At 39.9% G+C, this 18,952-nt stretch overlaps 2 protein-coding genes across 7 annotated transcripts in view; one reads left to right on the forward strand and one right to left on the reverse strand.

The window, feature by feature from the left end:
• The window catches only part of abcc9 (ATP-binding cassette, sub-family C (CFTR/MRP), member 9), an 85,980-nt gene that overhangs the window by 15,974 nt on the left and 51,054 nt on the right, over window positions 1–18,952 (reverse strand). For all 5 annotated transcript variants that reach the window (XR_014906987.1, XR_014906986.1, XM_085375340.1 and 2 more), the window contains 5 exons: window positions 16,915–17,017; window positions 16,651–16,764; window positions 16,236–16,356; window positions 12,378–12,508; window positions 3,435–3,513 (listed from right to left, as the gene is read on the reverse strand). Coding sequence is in view for 3 of the 5 variants with exons in the window: in XM_085375340.1 (XP_085231466.1) it covers window positions 3,435–3,513; window positions 12,378–12,508; window positions 16,236–16,356; window positions 16,651–16,764; window positions 16,915–17,017 (548 nt within the window). In the remaining 2 variants the exon portion in view is untranslated. The remainder of the gene's footprint in view (window positions 1–3,434; window positions 3,514–12,377; window positions 12,509–16,235; window positions 16,357–16,650; window positions 16,765–16,914; window positions 17,018–18,952) is intronic.
• On the forward strand, window positions 5,337–8,254 carry LOC146614985 (uncharacterized). Of its 2 annotated transcripts, none has more exons than XM_085375343.1 (10): window positions 5,337–5,433; window positions 5,774–5,914; window positions 6,059–6,198; window positions 6,315–6,451; window positions 6,557–6,655; window positions 6,775–6,893; window positions 7,011–7,270; window positions 7,361–7,547; window positions 7,723–7,850; window positions 7,937–8,254. In XM_085375343.1, the coding sequence occupies exons 1-10, from the start codon at window positions 5,352–5,354 to the stop codon at window positions 8,252–8,254; spliced, it is 1,611 nt and encodes a 536-aa protein (XP_085231469.1). In that variant the 5' UTR covers window positions 5,337–5,351. The 2 variants fall into 2 exon arrangements, with proteins under 2 accessions (XP_085231469.1, XP_085231470.1); XM_085375344.1 differs by having other exon boundaries at window positions 5,352–5,433; window positions 6,557–6,650; window positions 6,794–6,893.

Consider the following 18,952-nt stretch of genomic DNA (forward strand, 5'->3'; position numbering starts at 1 on the left):
CAACGTGTGGAATATGTTCAGGTATGAGTTTTGATACTGTATAAAGTATTGTGTACCATCACAGCATGGCAGTTTATGCTGCCATTTCAGCACTCTTGAACTGTGGTTCAGGGTACCGATTGACTCTACTGTGTTATGTGTTTTGCAGAGAATCTTTGACATTGAAGGACGGCCTGTTCCCCATGAAATAATCTTTGTGGATGAGGCAGGTTTTAACCTGACCAAAAGAAGGAAAAGGGGGAGGAACATAATTGGCCATCGGGCTATTGTAAATGTCCCTGGTCAGCGTGGGGGGAATGTCACTATGTGCGCAGCCATCAGCCAACGAGGGGTACTCCACCGCCATGCCGTACTAGGACCCTATAACACTATGCTTCTCCTTGCTTTTCTTGAAGGTTTAAGACAACATATGTTCCAGCTGGACTACAGGGAACCAGCACAGCCAGAGCAGCCTCACTACGTTGTTGTGTGGGATAACGTCAGCTTCCATCGCGCTGCTCTGGTTCGTGACTGGTTTACCAATAACCCAAGGTTTTCTAATATCTTTCTGCCTGCATACTCTCCCTTTCTAAACCCGATAGAGGAGTTATTTTCGGCATGGCGGTGGAAAGTGTATGACCGAGAACCTTATGTCCGTGTTCACCTCCTTCAGGCCATGGAAGAGGCCTGCCTAGACATATCAGTAGATGCATGCCAGGGGTGGATCAGGCATGCAAGAGGATTTTACCCCCACTGCCTGGCTGGGGCCAATATAGCCTGTGATGTGGATGAGATTCTCTGGCCTGACCCAGACCAAAGACAAGATGCTGAGGTGGGATAATGTTTCTGGTGTGTGTTGTACTGTATAGTACATGAATGACAATGTGCCACTGTACATACATTGGTTGCGTCTTTTGTGTTTATCATGTGACAAGGGTTTTGAAGGGGAGAACCATAAGCAACCTAATTGTTTTGGAACTATTGTTTTGAATTAATTGTACCAGTGTGCAAAACTCTGTTGTAGTGTGTGTGTTTTTGAGGGCTTGTGTTTGATGTCTGAGGGCAAAGTTTGGTTTTTCAGCAGGAGTGAATAGTTTTGGGTGTAGAGCTTCATTTTGACCTGGAAATAGGATGTTTGGGAAATTGAGTGAGATGTTATGGATTTGTGTTTACTGTTGTGAGGATATGAGGCGTAGTTTCAAGAAATGTGTTTTAGCAATCGAGAAAAACTGTAAGCTTGTTCAAGTCGTATTTGGGTCTATAAATATCATGGACAGCTTGAATCCACATAACAAGCATCTCAGATTCAGGAGGAGCAATCCAGCTTCGGTTCTAGTTGTGGAACAGTGGAACAGCTCTTTACTGTCAGGAAACTTCTGGAGCAGTCATGAAGTTTGACAGTCTAGTCTACATGTGTCTGGTATACTCCTGCAGTACTGTGTACCACAGTGTTGTTACGAGCCATCAGGTCATATAACCAAAATCATGTCTCCTTCCTCTCTCCCACACAAAGTCAAGAATGCTTTTTGGTATCTGGTATTGGTGCTGGTATTCACCAGGGTTTCCCTTGGTCCCCGATCCTACCTGTGATATTCAGGACATTGTTAGTATCAGCTTGGAGCCCATTGTGTTCTCAGAACTGCCTTAATTTCTCGTGGCACAAATTCAACCAGGTGCTGCATTCCTCAGAGCTGCTACAGATTTATCAGCTGCTCATCCATAATGTGAATCTCCTGTTTCTCCACATCCCAGAGGTGGCTACTGGACTGAGATCTGGTCACTGTGAAGGCCATTAGAGTACAACTGATTTCAGCTTTGTGACCTGGGGCATTATCCTACTGAAGCAGCAACAATACTCAGGTGGGCTGTGGTGTTTAAATGCCATTCACTTGGTACTAAAAAAACCCCACACCATTACACCACCAGCAGCCTAAACCATCAATACAGGACAAGACAGAGCCACACTTTCATGCCATTTACACCAATTTTGATCCTATCATCTGAATGTCACAGCAGACAACTTTGTTCCAATCTTGTGTTGTCCAGTTTTTGCACAAATTGTGTAAAGTGTAGCTTCAAAGACTGATTACCAACATGTTAGAATCAATCTCAGACACGGAGCAATACATCTCTTTGCAGCAGGGTTCTCCACTCATCTGCTTACCAGCTGGCTGTATTCTGGATATTTTCCCATATAAGAAGCAAAGCTGGAGAGGCAGCAGTGACATCACTATCTGTGGAAGAAGTTCTGTTTCAGATCTATGAGGTTCTGACTGGAGCCTGAATCTAATAATAATAATAATAATAATGGATACTTTATTGATCCCCATGGGGAAATTACTTGTTTTTCTCTGCATTTGACCCATTCACTCAGTGAAGCAGTGGGCAGCCCACTAAGCAGGCGCCCGGGGAGCAGTGTATAGGGACGGTACCTTGCTCAGGGGTACCTCAGGGTAACCGTTAAGTGGATTCGAACCGCCGACCTTCCGATCATGGGGTGACCACTTTACCTACTGAGCTATCCCTGCCCCCAATCTAAGTAGTGAATGTGACTTTCTGTTTACATAGACAGCAACAGATTTTCCCTCATTTCTAAAAGTCGATTTATTCTGACAAAGAAACTCCATGAAAGTGCCAATTTGAAATCAGTCTGACTCAGTCTGACTCAGTCTGACGAGTGGTTACAGACCTGATCTTCATCTTCAAAGACAACAAGATCTAGATCAATTCTAGCGAGAAATAAAAGATACTCCACACTTCTGCATCCTAAAGAAAGTGTTGCATTATTTATTCTAAGTGGGACCACAGTGTACAAAATAAACATAAAAAACTGAGCAGCTGAGAGCAAAATCTCTTTTATGCAATCACCGAAGCTGCCCCTGCTGGCCATTAGGAAGACTGCAAGATTCAGAGGCAACAGCTTCTTTTCTGAGACTAAATCCATCTTTTATAAACAGTCTCACAACAGCTTTCCATCAACCAAAGAAGAAAAAGAAATAAAGAAAGAAGGGCAGAAGGGGATGTGGAAATCATGAATCCACTCAAAACCTCACGAAAAAGTAATTAAATCTCACATAATAGTTTAATTTTACTCTTGAAAATCTGTAAATCCTCCTGTCAGGAACATCTTTTGAAGGGCAAGTTTTTTTATTTTGTAAGTGACTCAGAGGAAACTGGAAACCAAAAACGGGGACCATAACAGCGTGATTGTTTTTGCCTTTTGGGTCAAGTAGAACCTTGGGTCAAGAGCTACTCACAGAAACAACCCCGAGGGAAATCTTTCCGCAAAGTTTCCAAACAGAACACGATTATCTTAATGAGACATAAACATACCGAACCAGAGAAAAACAGGGAGGCTCCAGGGACAGGAAGAAAAGCTTGAAGATGAAAGAAGTGGAAAAAAACAACGTGCTCTCTCCTTGTGAGGAGAGCTAACAGCATGACAGGAGACTCACCCTCAAAAATATCCACCATGTTGAAAAAAGCCAACGACAGAGAAGACTTCCCGCTGCCTGTGCGGCCACAGATCCCCACCTGAGGAGAGAAAAACCAATAAGCTTCACTACGCTTGATGCTGCTGTGAGACATCAGACACCTGTGTGATAACAGGGTAGCAGCTACATGCTGTGCGTGGATGGAGCTTGGTGACCAAGTGTCATTTTACAGAGGCATGTGGCTGTGAGTTCAAAGAAAGCTCCAGCAACATCACACTCCACACTTTAAAACAAAGTTCACCTTAGGAAAGGATCAGCGAGGCTACACAGGTCTGAATTACTAAGCACTCCAAAGCACATTTAATTATGTCCTTATAGGTATCCTACTGTACTGGAGGTGCGTTTTTATGTAACACAACCATTTGGATACGTAAGCACGTCTACTCTGAATAAAATACATGCCAAGCATAGACTGTGTATAGAAGATGGATGTAGCAACTGCAAAATATTACCCACGGATTTTTGCACTCTGGTTTTTAAAACCTCTGTGTTTGGGGCTAGTTCGATTTTTATTTCATAGGCACATGTAGCCGTAGTTCAGAGGGAAGAGTGCTAAGCTAGTTAGCCAGTTCCATACATAAACTCTCAGGGTACAATGTACAGCAACGCATGTTTGCCTGTTATTCCTGAGAAACAGTAACAGGAGAATTTTACTTTGCACAGGAAAGTATACAGTAAATTTCCCAGTGTTAAATCAGCAGTGTTAAAGTGTATTTACTCTAATAGAGTCATTATAACAACAGCTGGAGCAAAACGCCCCCCAGTGTGGGTGATGATTCCTGGAGTTAAAAGAGACAGTGTCAACGTTACTCTAGAAAGCTCCTCCCACCACAGACTGGTTTTCAAACCAAGAGGATTTTTCACGACGCCATTTTCTTCACATCAGTTGCAGGGTAAGTTGTTCATATTTACTTATTAAACCAACAATTCGACATTTTAAGCACAGGTAGCACGTTAAAATAAGGTTACATTCCTTTTGTCCATGTTTATTATATATTTCATTTTGTACCAGAAGCAAATGTGACACTATCTGTATGCTAATGTAAGGTTGTTAATTAGCTAAAAAAGTTGACTGATATCAGTGTTGGACTGTAAGGCTTGTTATCAAAATTTATTTCAGTGTGTAGTGGTGATTGTGTTGTGTTCTAGCATGTTCGAAATTCCATTAAATGAAACCCTCCATGTGTTGGGATCTATATATTAACATTAGCTAGCTAACTAGCATTTTGGCTAACCTCAGTGCGCGGGCAATTCGCTAGTTAGGTAATTTAAAATTTAACGCTAACTCAAGCATTAACTAATTAAAATTGTACACTAAATGTTACATCTTTCTTTTTTTCTTTTTTTTGATACCTAGGTACCAGATATAGAGGTCGTTTTTAGTAAGGTTATTGTCTTATTTTAACTCGGCTGTCTTCAGCGATTTTACAGTTACAGGATTACAACCAGCAGGTGTTATAAGCTTGATAAAATATCCAAAATGTCCAGGATTCAGTTTTTAATGCATTTTTTTAGTAGTTTGAATTTAAGATGACAGCGTTTGTATTTATTGTGAGTTGATGGTATTGACAAAAGTTACCCTGCTGCTTTTTCCATTTTGGTTACCAGACTGTTCAGTATGTTAAACTAAAGATGAACAAAATACTGGCTCCCTAGTGCTAAGTTAGGTCAGACAAATGGTAAAAAGTAGTAGTTATTATTTTAGTTTTGTATTGAGGATTATATCTTGACACCTTGTTACACTGACATAAAAGTAACATACAGTGTAAGAAATCACATTGCAAGGCTGTTTATGGGACTGTTTTAATATTCACATTTTCTGTTTACTGTAGTTCAATGAAGAGCACTGACTATAAGAAATTACTGTCTACAGGAAGCATGCTGCTTAAAGCAAAACTCGGAGGTGTGCAGAAATTTGTTAGAGTATCTGAGCCAAGCCTTAAGGAGTTTTTGATTGCCGGTAAGAAACCAACATTGTATTAAAAAGGTGTACAAGAGGCTTTAAGTTCTTTTTGTTATTTAGTCTCTTCAAACTGCATTTTATGATTAATTGAAAATGATCTGTGTTTTGGAAGCATCTTAGTTATGAATGTATATTTAGTGGGGGGGAAAACTGCATAATGTGAGTGTCACTCCTTTTAATCTACCACTTATCAAGCATGTTAGAGGCGCTTAATAATTTAGGCTTTGTTTATCTGACTCATTTTTGAAAGAGTATCTTGAAATGATCTTCATTTTAAGCTACAAAACATTAAATGTCATGTCTTTTTGTTTACACAAACTTGTGTGCTTGTTTCCAGCATTTGCAAAGTTTGGTGCGCCAGCCGTAACAGAAGGAGTGAAAGTTTTTGATAGTTCAGGGACTGAGTTGGATGAGGATGTTTTTGAGGATATAGTAACAGATCCCTCAACCGGGGTACTAACCATCAAATATGAAACAGGTTTGTTTGAGTGATTTGTGTTTCATTGGATGTCTTTTTTTTTTTTTTTTTTGGTGTCATTATTACATTGTTTAATCAAAGAGTGTATAAAATGAGTCTATGGAGGGACCATGTAAACTGATTTGTTTTGCTCCTATTTTTAAGGTCTGGAAACATCTGTTGCAGAAGTGTCTCCTGAGCAGTTCCAGTTATCATCGCCACATTCATCAGATTCACAGGATACGGTCATCCTTTCAGACAGCCCTTTGAGGAAACGTCAGAAGCTGGATGCAGAAGCTAAGCAAGTAAGAGTTAACAGATTTCCACATTCTTCTAATAGTGTCTTTTTTGTTTGTAGTTTAAGTGTTCTGAACTGTAGTGGTTATATCAACATGTAGAATGTTTTTATTGTGTTTTCCAGTTGGTGGAATCCATTCTCACAAGCAAACCTGGTGGAGAACGTATAATAAATGAGTACAATTGGACCAAGTCCCTGGTGGATGAAACCAGAAGAAAAATGGTCAACATACTGGTAGCTGACATGACAGAAAAAAATGGGTAATTTATTTCTGGCCCTGTGATTTTTACTATCATTTTCAAATTATTTTAAATCTCTATTAATTCCAGCGAAGCTGACTAGTTCTTTTCCTTTTGATCTTGCAGTACATCACCACCACGGCAGGTAAAAGAAATGTATGCCAGAGGAATTGTAACCTTTTTCCCTTACCTCAGTGACCCGTACTCAAAAAATGGCTATGTAAGTAGCTAACAGCAATAACTGATACAACTAAAATCAAAATTTTAAATCCTGCCAAAATGTATGTCCTTATCAACTGTTCATGGTCACATAACTTACTGATAAATTAATAAACAAAATGTCTGTATATGTCACTCTCCAAGGAACATTATTATGATGGCGAGAGTGGCACTGGGTACTTGGCCTGGAGGATTAAAACCATACAGAGATGCACTGCTAAAGAGAGGCGATTAACATCTGGAGGTAACACTTATAATTCAGTGGAAACGTATAATACAGTTCCAAATTATGGTTCTGTATTAATAATGGTTATCAAATGTTATTATTAGTTTTGATAAAGTTGTATTTCATATTGTCTAGCACCAGGAGATGGATCATCGGGTGAAGACCAGTGTGGTGGACCAACTGTCAGACGAGAGTTGCAGTTTGTTACAGAGAACGTGCTGAGTGAGGATGAGTGCAAGGAAGCAATCTCTCTGATGAAACATTCAGCTGATGAAGACACAGTCAAGAAGAAGATGAAGTTGACATTTGTTTATCGACACAACATGGTCCTTGACCCCCTGCTGTCAAGCAACATACTGTCTGTGTTTCCACGTTTCAAAGATATCAAAGGCTTGGTGAATATTTTTCATTACGTTGACAATGTAAACACATTTTATTTTTTGCAGATAGCAGATATAATTCTCTGTTCTCTATCCCTGTTACAGATCGAACAGGATTTTGTACTGATGTTTGGTGAGGATGTATCAGGCAGGTTGCTGGAGAGGTGGCCAACAACATTCAAAAGAAAGATTATCCAACAAGGCAGAAAGCTTCCTTCTACCAGTGACCTGGAAGAACTCTTGCTGGCAGCTGACTCTCCTGAGGATGCCACTGAAGTTAATGCTGACATTGGTGAGCTGTTATTTCTTTAATTAGAACATTCACAGGATATATAATGTTTGTCACAGAACAGCTGTCCTTTTGTATTTTGGGTCTACTCAAACATTTTGTCAATGCAGATGCATTGAAATTTGTTATTGATGAGGATGATTCAACTTTATTATAAAACCAATTTTTTTTTTTTCAGGCTGGGACAGTGACCTCTCAGCGATTCTATTGCTATTACATTTGATTCCACCATCTGGTCAGGGTCGGAAGAGACCAGGAAAGGTGTCAGCTTCTCAAGCAGAAAGGCATCTTGTGGTCTTCAAGAAGGTTTGTTTCTTTTCTATTTTTATGGTATGAATTACCAGTTTAAGAAACACTTGATTCTTATTGCCTGTCTGTATTTGTCTTTTCAGACTGGAACAAATATCCAAGAGCACCTTGATGCCATCACTACCAGCACTCAACCCTACCTCCTGGCTGTTGGGGTGAAAAAGCATGACATCCACCAGTTCTTCATTATTCTTGACAAGAATGCCATACCATGCAAGTCTACCTCTTCACTTGGTGCTTTTGATGAACTGTTTAAAGCACATTTTGTGTTTGGCACATCTTACAACACCATGCTTCACAACATGTACACATTCATCCAAACCACTGTGTACAATATAGATGTTGGCAAAATCAAAGAAAGTCCCAGAGTTGCTGAAATAAGGACAAGGTTGCTTCGTTAGGGCTTGAAGGTTAATTCTCCATCATGAAGTGTTTTGTCTGTCAGGCTGAGTTTACTGGTTCAAACATGCTTGTTAGGCATTTACGGTTAGTCCATGGTTACTTACCTGGAAGAAATCTTCGCCTTAAATGTGCCCAGCGTGACTGTGGCTGTGTGTTTGGCACTTTTTCAGGTTTTAGAAAACATTTAAATACCAAACACCTTAACTATTTCGACCAACAGGCTGACACTGATGTTAATTTACAGCCTGATGTGGCAATTAAAGAAGTTATCACTACAGGGCAGGTGGTGTCAACTAATGTAGAAGAAACACCCACAACATCTGAAATGTTGAAAAGTTCAAATAAGAGCACTTTGGATATGTGTGCCTCTACTGTTGCACAGCTCAGGGCAGCTGGATTAAGCCAATCTACTGTGAATAGTTTTGTCTCCTCAATGGAGGAAGTGTTTTTTGAGATTCATACTCAGGCTAAAGATGCAGCTTTACAGAGCTTACCTTCACAGGACACTTCAAGTAAAAAGAAATTAGAGCAGTCATTCAAAAACTTTGAAAACCCATTCACACTGTTAAATTCAGAAGCTAAACGAAATAGGCACTTTAAACAAAAATGGGCAACTGTTGAACCTGTTGAAATGGTGCTTGGCACAAGATTTGACAGTAGAAGAAACAAGATCACAGGGACTTTTGATCAAGTCATTGTAACCGATAGGTTTGCATATGTTCCTATTTTGGAAACACTGAAAACTATCTTTCAAAACCACCATGTTGTCGACATGTTCAAGTCGAGGAATATGTCCAGAGAAGGTGTGTATGCAGACTTAATCGATGCTGCCTATGTTAAAAGATGTCCCCTATTTTCTGCAGAAAAAGATGCCTTACAAATTCAACTGTTTTATGATGACTTTGAAACTGCAAATCCCCTGGGCTCTAAAAAGGGTGTACATAAATTAGGTGCAATATACTTTACACTAAGGAATTTTCCTCCAATCTTTAATTCGTTGTTGGTCAATATTCATTTGTGTGCTCTTTTTCATGCACAAGACTCAAAGCGTTATGGCTTTAATTCAATCCTTGAGCCACTTGTCAATGATCTGAAAGTTCTTGAGACAGAGGGACTGAAACTTCCCATGTTTAAACACTTGGTTCATGGCACTGTAATCCAGGTCACTGGGGACAATCTTGGCTTGCATAGTCTGTTTGGGTTCGTGGAATCATTTGCAGCTCGATATTGTTGTCGTTTTTGTCTGCTTGAGAAGGATTGTTTTCAAAGTGTGTTCTGTGAAGATGATTCTGGTGTTGCACTAAGAACTCTTGATATGCATAAGCAGCACTGTGAAAGTGTACAAAGAGATCCTACGCTACCTCATGTATGTGGTGTGAAACGCACTTGTCTCTTGAATTCACTTAAATATTTCAACACAGCCAACAATTTTTCTGTAGATATCATGCATGACATTTTGGAGGGAGTTGCTCAGTTAGAGGTGAAACTTGTGCTGCAGTACATTCAGGAGAACTTCCTAAGTGCTGAACAACTTGCTGGTAGAATACATGCCTTTGACTATGGCTTCAATCAGCAGCGAAATCGCCCACCAAGGGTAAAGTTGTTTGATGGCAGTAATGATTTAGGACTAAATGCAATTCAATCTTGGTGCTTATTGCGTAATGTACCTTTGATGTTTGGCGATTTGGTACAGGTGGGTGATAGCTACTGGCATCTTCTACTTCTGCTTCTACAAATTGTCAATATTGTGTTTTCACCAGTGCTGTCAGAAGGTATGACCATCTACCTCAAACATTTAATTATTGATCATCATCAGCTCTTTAAGCAGTTATTTCCTACACTCAGTCTCCTACCAAAGCATCACTTCATGATACATTACCCTCGCAGTATACGAAATATTGGCCCAATTCTGCACATGTGGTGCATGCGTTACGAAGCCAAACATAACTTCTTTAAGAAGCAATTAAAAAGCTTTAAAAACATTACAATGACATTGGCCAAGAAACACCAAAGTTGTATGGCCATGTATTGGGAGTCTTTTAGCCTCGAAAGATTAGCTTTAGGACCAGGAAAGATGGTGACACTTGGAGAGCTGAAAGAAGGTCCAGAAATTGCTTTAAAATTTGGAGCTGCGTTGTCTACCAGTGTTTTTTCAGCTAAGTGGATAAAACATCATGGTACAGAGTACCGCCCTGACTTTATCATCTGTACAGAGGTAGTGTCTGAGATTCCAGTGTTTTATAAGATCAAAAGTATTGTTGTGAAAGATGACATTGCATTGCTCTGTGGAAAACTGATGGAAACCCTGTGTTTTGATGACCATTATCATGCATTTAAGGTCAGAATGCACCCCAATATGGTGCTGAAGGTGTTGAACATAAAAGAGCTGTGTTACTTCAAACCATTTGATCTTCAAATGAAGTATGGCACTTCTGATTCCTCCCTGTATGTGGTTCCATATTGTCATTTTATGCCGAACTAAATTCATTGTTTTAAAGTGTTTTATGACTGTTTTTGTGTGTGTAGTGTTTTATGTACACTACATGAGATGTTTTAATATTTTGAGCCTGACATCAAAATAAAGCCGTTAAACGTATTATCTAGTTTTGGTTTTTGCTTACTTGTTTTATATTTTAAAGCATTATTAGAAACCAGGTTTTCATGCTGGAAGAGGAAGAGTTTTAGTAACACTACTTGGTGTAAAATTAATTAAAAATTTTACTCTATGAGAGCTAATTTTTCACAAGAAAAAGTGTATGAATAACACAGTATAGAGTAACATCAACTCTCATCAGAGTTATTTGAACCCCCAGTGTTAACTTGAAATAACTCAATTCAGTGTTAGAAATCAGTGGAATTTTACTCAAATAGAGTTAATTTATCACTATGTTAGAGTAAATAATATGACACTACTAGTAGTGTTAGGTTCATTTAACACTCTGCGGTGTTACTCAGTGTTAAATTTTTACTCTATTTAGAGTTAATTTTACTCTAAAATTTTAACACTATAGAAAGAGTTGATTTAACACCAATTCCGAATGGGACCAAATAGACTCGGGACCAGTGTTAAATTTAACTCTTTAAGTGTTATTTTAACACTCCGATTTTTGTGGTAATTTACTTAGTTTGCAACATGAACTAGATGCAGTTCACTAACCAAGCTTACTAATGTTTTAATAATAATAATAATAATAATAATAGATTGCATTTATATAGCGCTTTTCTAGGCACCCAAAGCGCTTTACAATTCCACTATTCATTCACTCTCACATTCACACACTGGTGGAGGCAAGCTACAGCTGCCCTGGGGCAGACTGACAGAAGCGAGGCTGCCATATTGCACCACTGGCCCCTCTGGCCAACACCAGTAGGCGGCAGGGTGAAGTGTCTTGCCCAAGGACACAACGACCAGGACAGAGAGAGCAGGGGGATCGAACCGGCAAACCTCCGGTTACAGATGAGCTTTGCAACCCCCTGAGCCACGATTGCCCCATTTTGTCTTTTTCTGACTCTAAAAAAAATCACAACTCAAATAGGTGTAACACGGACTCTCTCCACTTTTGGAGTTTTGGAGGAGGTGCTCAGAGTCTAACAACAGACTTTGAGGAAAATGAAAAGGAGTTGCTTTCCAACCAAGAATCATTCAGGGGTTTTAAACTGCTCCGGTCCTTCCAGTCATTACTGTGAGTAAATATTCTCTACCCCCTGAACTTCCCATTGGGCCTCTTGGGAAAATTTTCTCCTGTCTGTATGACACTGCTTTTTCATTGCAGTGTTAAGTGAGGCCCACGGTTCCTTGCAAACCTCTGTGACTCACTGCTCCTGCAGACATAACTTAAGAAAAGGTATGCTGCATAACATGGACATGTACGCCAGTGTCAGACCTCTGAGTGAAGAAGAACTCTGTAAAGTCCCTGTGGGCTGTCTTATATTAAGGGACAGGCACTTAAAAATTGATGAAAATAAAATTGTATTGATGGTAGACTTAATGGGAGCTTTGCCTCCGCACATCCAGCATTAACTGACTTTATTAACTTTAGGAAATCTAGTTCCACCATCCTACCAGATGAAAACTCCTGAATGATTGAATGATTCCATTCTTCTCACAGAATCAGTATTTACCTTCTGGCCTGGTTTGATGTATGCGTTTACATGTTTGAGCACCGGTTTGAGCATTGGGTCGTAGCGCACACACAGGCCCTGGATCTTTATCTCACCGTCCTGGGGCCAGTTCTCAGGGACCTGAGAGGCATCTGTAGGGAGAGACACAGAAGGTGGTTTATTCCTCTCTTTTTTTAAAACTTTAATTCTTACTCACTCTCAGACCCTTCAGACCAGAAAACAGCTCTTGAAGTTTAAGAACACCACAACAAAAAGCAGACCTCTTACAGCTGCTACTGTCTATGTTACAGTCCTGGATGGTGTAAACAGGAGCTATAGACCATGTCATAACACCACAGATAGGAGACTTTGCCCATAGATGGGACTGGGTGTGCTCAGGATGGTATGGGTGAAAGCCAGTGGACCTTTTACTGAAATTCTGATTATATGCCACAGGATTTTACTGCTAAGTATCCTGCAGTTTTTGAACGATTCAGACTCTATCCAGTACTCTATCTGATAATGACACTAATTTTTGCCTCAAGTTGTAGCTTTTTGAGGCTTCAGAACTCAGTTGGCATCAGTCTCTGTAAGCATTGGTAAACTATAACAATTCCTTTAAAACTCGATTTGTGTTTGTTTCTTTGGATAAGGTTTCTGTTATTGTTAGTATGTAGTTTTCTTTTCACACAGTTGTTGGCAATTTCCTATTTTATCCATTGTCTATGGTTTATTTTCCAGATTTCAGTTCTTAGCTTCAGTTACTGTTGACTTTAGGATTGTGTGTAGTTCCCCTTTGTGTTTCCATTCTGTTCCTTTTTCTGTCTCATCTATTTTTCTTCCTTATATCTGTCTAGTTTCTTTAGTTTCTTTAGTTACTTCCTGTCTTTACTTTGAAAGTTCAGTTTTCCCTTGTGAAGAGTGTTTCGTCCTTTCTCTACACTCACAGATTCATTGATTGTCTTCAACTGTGTTTTGGTTCCCGCCTGTTTCCTCTTTCAGAAAGCACTTATGATGCTTTTACACCTGCTGTGTTTAGTCCATTTAAATTGAATTCTACTTATTTTTCCTCGATGGTGCAGTTCATTTGTGCAGATGTGAACACAGTAATCGCACTCAGGTGTAAAACAACCCCACTAAGATCCTTTGTAGTAAGGATCTTAGTGGGGTTGGTGAAAAACCAATCATCTATGATGTAAACGTGATCCGACCTCGATCTGAACCAACTAAGAGGTGCACACTGCAGGTCTAAGCTAAAAAAACAAACAAACTTCCCTTTGCCTCGTATGCTTTGAATTCTGGAATGTGGAAAGGTACTATAAATGTGCAAAAGTCAGTATGGACTAGCAACTAGGTGAAATGAATGTGAATTCTCGATGTTCTCCAATAATCCTGATCATAGCACCTTATTCCCATATTTACTTTTGTTGCCCACATCTGCACATCTGGCCAATAAGCGGACTGAGCATTCTCAAAGTTCACTTGAATTTTTTCTCTGCATGAAAAACAAACAAAATAAGCTATAAATTTATAAACTCATCGACTGATTCAGACAAGACTGAATGAACTGCAGGTATGAAATTGCCCTTAGGTATAGAAGAAAGTGTTACAGAAGGACCAGTCCATTTACCGTACCTTCAGCTTGGGTTTCTCTGTGTTTTCTAAAGAAGTATTCCTACTGTTTCCTGGATGCTTTGCTCTCTGCTAATTCTTACATTATAGAACTTTGTTATTTAATCAGCCTCAGATGCTCATCTTATGTTCAGTTTTTGTCACCTAAGTCCTGCATTTGAGTCCACAACCCTGAACACACAGTGGTTCATGACAGGAACACGATCCCTGGGCAGAGATGTGTATAATCACCCGCAGAGGGCAATCACAGCCAGAGTGACTGCGCCTCAGGTTTTGTTTTTTGTTCTTTTACACGTCTTTGCTATAATATTGTAGCCAAATTTCATTTGCTTATTTACAACTGATTATTAATTCATTTTGATCACTTTTGCACATGTTTGTTACAATTCTTTCCTCCCTGGTGTTTTTATGCTCCGTTATTTAGCCTCTGTCTCTTTCACATCTCATTTTGTTGTTGGTGCTACATATGCACTAAAACAGGGGCAAGCTGACTTTTTGGGCCATGGCTGTGTGTTCCAGTAGTGCTACTAATGCACTGAGGAAAAGGTCAAGAGGCTCTGGGGGGCTAACAGCTAACCTCTGTATTCCAACATGCTCACAATTAATATGGTAGCATGTTACAGTTTAGAAGATGTAGTTCTGATCAAGTTTACTTTGCTGTGTTAGCGTGCTGTTTGTTTTGGTCATAAACCAAGGGGACTGTTTTAACTGAAACAAAAAGATGAAGAAAAAAAACGCTCTCCATCCTGAGTTACAGTAAACAATAAAACCGCTGCTGGGCAATTATTCATATTTTAATATCAGTTATGATTTTGGCCTCCAACAGTCAACTAAAGAGAATAAAGAAAATATTTGCGTGTTAGCAGTCCTATGACATGCTACAAAAAAGCTGAGTCTGCGTCCTGCATTGATCATATTACTGCACTGAAAGGTAAGGATTTCATAGTCCTGCTTTTAGCTTACTCCTCCTTTATCCTCCTTTATCAGTTTGCTGGAAGCTTCCATGATGTCAGTGAGGACTTTGGTTTTGTGGGTCATTTACTGTAAGAAAAAGACTTCAGTGGAAAACTCAATCAGATGGATGATGCTCATATGAGATACAGACAGAGAGCCAGTTCTTAACTGGACTTTCCTTTGTTTCAGTTTTTTTTTTGTTTAAATTTGAGATAAAGTATTTTCTCGTTCCATCGTGCCTCCTTTTTTATCCCTTCACTTTCTATCCATTCATCAAGCTCAGGAATTGTTTTTGTTATGTTTCCCAAAATACTGTAGCTGCTCTGCCTCGGAGAAATGTTCTTTGGCTGACCAGCGAAACATTTTCCCGTTTTGTACAACATGTAAAATAGTTTGGTTGGGTTTGGTTAGGTTTAATTTTGGCCTGGCTAGGCATTAGTACTCTCAGTGGTACTATGCTATTGATTGATTAAATAATGAAGTGTTCATGTTTTGCCATCTCTTCAACTGGGGAAAAAAAGATGCCAGCAGCTTTTGCATTTCGCCATAGAAACAGTCCATAAACCCAAACACACAACTTCTGGAGTCATAAGCAAAAAAGATAAAACTATGAAAAAGGTTTTACACACATACACTCACTGAACACAGTGAACCTACTCACATCACATGCATACTGTACAGTCACAGTCCACTCCATTCCTTTGGCAAATAACCATACATAGATTTGTGTTTGTGTGTGTGTGTGTGTGTGTGTGTGTGTGTGTGTGTGTGTGTGTGTGTGTGTGTGTGTGTCATGTGTAACATCAGATGTCTAAATGTGTTTACAAAGTCCACAGTTTGTGCCATTGCACTGCAGATGCAATTTTATCACACTTTTATATACTGATGCTGCTGGTGGAGATCTAAAGACATACTCCGCCATGTTTAGGCCACATTTTTCCATCAAAGACGTCAAAGCTGAGCAGTAAATAGACACCAAAGGCCCAAAGGTTTGCTGGAGGAACTGTGGAAACCACAGTGCAAACCACTCGCATGTTTACTGGGATTGTCTGGTTATTAAAGGCTGCTGGAGACGGATGTGGAGGGCACTGCAAGGCATTTTTGATTGTATAATTCCCCCACAAAGTAAGTTTATATATTTTAGGTCTATACCTCCAGAAAGGATGAAAAGAGGAGTAAGTTCTTAGAAAGACTCTGATTAAGAAGAGCTTATGATGAATACAGGGATGTAAATCACAATAAACATTTACAAAATGTTGCTATATCTGCTCCATCAGCCTAACACTGAGTTACCCATAGAGCCCTCGTAGTTCTCAGACTCTGTGCTGAGGAAGCTGTTGACCTTCTTCACAGCTGCCATCTGAACCTCGAGGTCTGCCAGGTTTCTCACAACCCAGTTCAGGTAGTTGGTGACCTGCACAGAGGCATTTTTGTAGCATGGAGATCAAATTTATACGTCAGCATCACTTTGAATGAATCTTTACACAGACTTATTACACAGCACAAATGATCCATTAAATAGTAATTAATATAATTTAAACTCAGCTTGTTTGTTCTGCCGCGTAACCCCGCGTCAATTTAGGTTTGAAAAACTTGCTTTTAAAACACAGTAATTTAAATTAGTGTCTAACTACGAATGGAGGGCAACTCACTGACTGAATAAAGAGTAAAAAAAAGATAATAACTGTACATAAAAGAGAAAACGCACAGTGAGGGCGTAGGTAAGGCCCAGGCCCACCAGACCTCCGGGATGAAGCCCGTAATGGAAACTCCATATTGAAGCTGCCGCCGCTGCCAGTACAATCACTGCTCCAAGGTAGTCCTGCAGAGACATCAGGAAACAAAATATCACTAATACAACATATTCATAACAAATCCCAACCCGCAGCAAAAGCTTCAGATCTTCTCTCTCTCATATTTATATAACCAAACACTTTCTCCTCTTCTGAGTCCGATGAAAAGAGTTTCTCACCGTTCTGACCTCGAGCCAGCGGTTGGCAGCAGACAGAAACAGGTACGCTGTGTTGTTGGTGTCGGTCAGCTCCAGCATGCGCTGTTTGAACCGAGCCTCGTGTCTGCAGCAAACATGTAATTGAACAGAAGACACATCAGTTGTTTAACGGCTTCACCAATGCACTGAACTGCTGGTGCCCTCCTGCCTTTGGCTTTTGATCACTTGCTGACATCATCTTCCCCTAAATCCTCAATAATGAACACAAACAATAAACTCACACAGGGAGTACAAATAACAAACAAAACGCAAACAGGAAGTAAGAGAAGTACACTGTTTTTCAATGAAAGAAGGGGAGCAGCTCGACTGTACTTCAGCCTGGTGAATCTCAAAGTTTTATCTTTGTTTGTATTCAGTAGTAAATCACTGCCATCTAAACCAGACGTGGTTTGGAAGGAGACCAGTGGTTACGATAATGGGAACTATCCCACGATTGCCAAGAATCTGTCTCAACACCAGATTCACTGTTTTTGTGTGTGTGTGAGTCCTTCAGTGTTTGTATATTTGTGTGTGTTAGGAAGAGGAAGTCCTCAGGGGAAACGAGGAGAAAAAAGTGTGAGAGCTGCTTAATGTTGGATTATCCGGACGATGGGAACGAGGCTGAATACAGAAATACAAGAAGATACTTCTCTCGCTACCGCCACAGGAACGGCAGCAAAGTTTTATCTTTGTTTGTATTCAGTAGTAAATCACTGCCATCTAAACCAGACGTGGTTTGGAAGGAGACCAGTGGTTACGATAATGGGAACTATCCCACGATTGCCAAGAATCTGTCTCAACACCAGATTCACTGTTTTTGTGTGTGTGTGAGTCCTTCAGTGTTTGTATATTTGTGTGTGTTAGGAAGAGGAAGTCCTCAGGGGAAACGAGGAGAAAAAAGTGTGAGAGCTGCTTAATGTTGGATTATCCGGACGATGGGAACGAGGCTGAATACAGAAATACAAGAAGATACTTCTCTCGCTACCGCCACAGGAACGGCAGCAAAGCACAACACAAAATGTTTGAAAGTAAAACCTAAACTGTGACAGCTTACCAGAGAGCTGCAAAGACGGCAATCCTATCAATCTAAAGGGCTCTGAACAGCTCTACTGTGGAAGGTGACAGGATAAAAAGTGCTAACGGACACTTTAACTCATTCCATAATGAAGACAACCTTCCCTGTACCCTTAATGAAGTGTTTTGACACCTCAATAAAGACGTGTTTGATGACCATTAGAACGGTCTCCAGATTTTTCCAAGCCTTGCTGCACAGGCAAAGATCATCTTCAATAACTTCACAAACTCAGTCATTTCGCTCTATCAGTCAGCCCGAAATACGAAACCACTCAGCTCAGAAAAGAGCTTCAAAAGTTATGCAAAAGAACCAAATGTTTATGTACACATTTACTGTCATGTGTTTTCTATGGAGATCTCTTCTGTAGTCACACTGTGTGGACTCAACTTCAAAGTTTGGAATTAGGCATGCAAAGGTGATGCCTGTGAAGGACTGAATGCAAAAGCCAGTCAAAGCCGGTCTGCAGCAGATAAAGCCCTGGCTACGCGTGCCAGATAGCTAGCTGGATAAGGAGCTGTAGCCTACACCATAACATGATGTATTCTTGCCTAGAAATGGAACTGCACGTCACACTGACGCAACCCACAGGTGTTGTGATTGGTCTATTCAATACTATAGTTTCCTCTGAAGCAATAGTACTGATTTAACTTTTCTTCAAAAGTAAAAAAATCGTTCTTTCTACGAGTTGTTTTTGAGCAAAGCTAGCTGCCCAGTGTCTTCATTTGCTCTCATAATGTCACTAACAGCACATTTCCTCTCTCATTGCAGAAAGATTTTATGTCTTTGCTTTGCCTCTTTCATTTTTATATGTTTTAGATCAGTCATGTGCAATGATGGATACACCAGTAAAGTTGTCTTTTATGTGTTATTGTTCCCTTTATTTAGGTTAAAATTGGCTGGAAGTCTGGAAGGTGTGCAGTGATGAGAAAGAATCAGTACCTACCC

The sequence above is a fragment of the Diplotaxodon limnothrissa genome, linkage group LG17 (assembly GCF_057381915.1).
Source record: "Diplotaxodon limnothrissa isolate DT_005_m linkage group LG17, D_limnothrissa_male_GT1.1, whole genome shotgun sequence".
NCBI classification, from domain to species: Eukaryota; Metazoa; Chordata; class Actinopteri; order Cichliformes; family Cichlidae; genus Diplotaxodon; species Diplotaxodon limnothrissa.

Excerpts from the sequence above, each read along its gene's own strand:
- LOC146614985 (XM_085375343.1), top strand. The coding sequence starts at position 5,352 with ATGCTGCTTAAAGCAAAACTCGGAGGTGTGCAGAAATTTGTTAGAGTA. Across the intron at positions 6,199-6,314 it reads TGGATGCAGAAGCTAAGCAA|TTGGTGGAATCCATTCTCAC; the intron begins GTAAGAGTTAAC and ends TGTGTTTTCCAG. Across the intron at positions 6,894-7,010 it reads GAGGCGATTAACATCTGGAG|CACCAGGAGATGGATCATCG; the intron begins GTAACACTTATA and ends CATATTGTCTAG.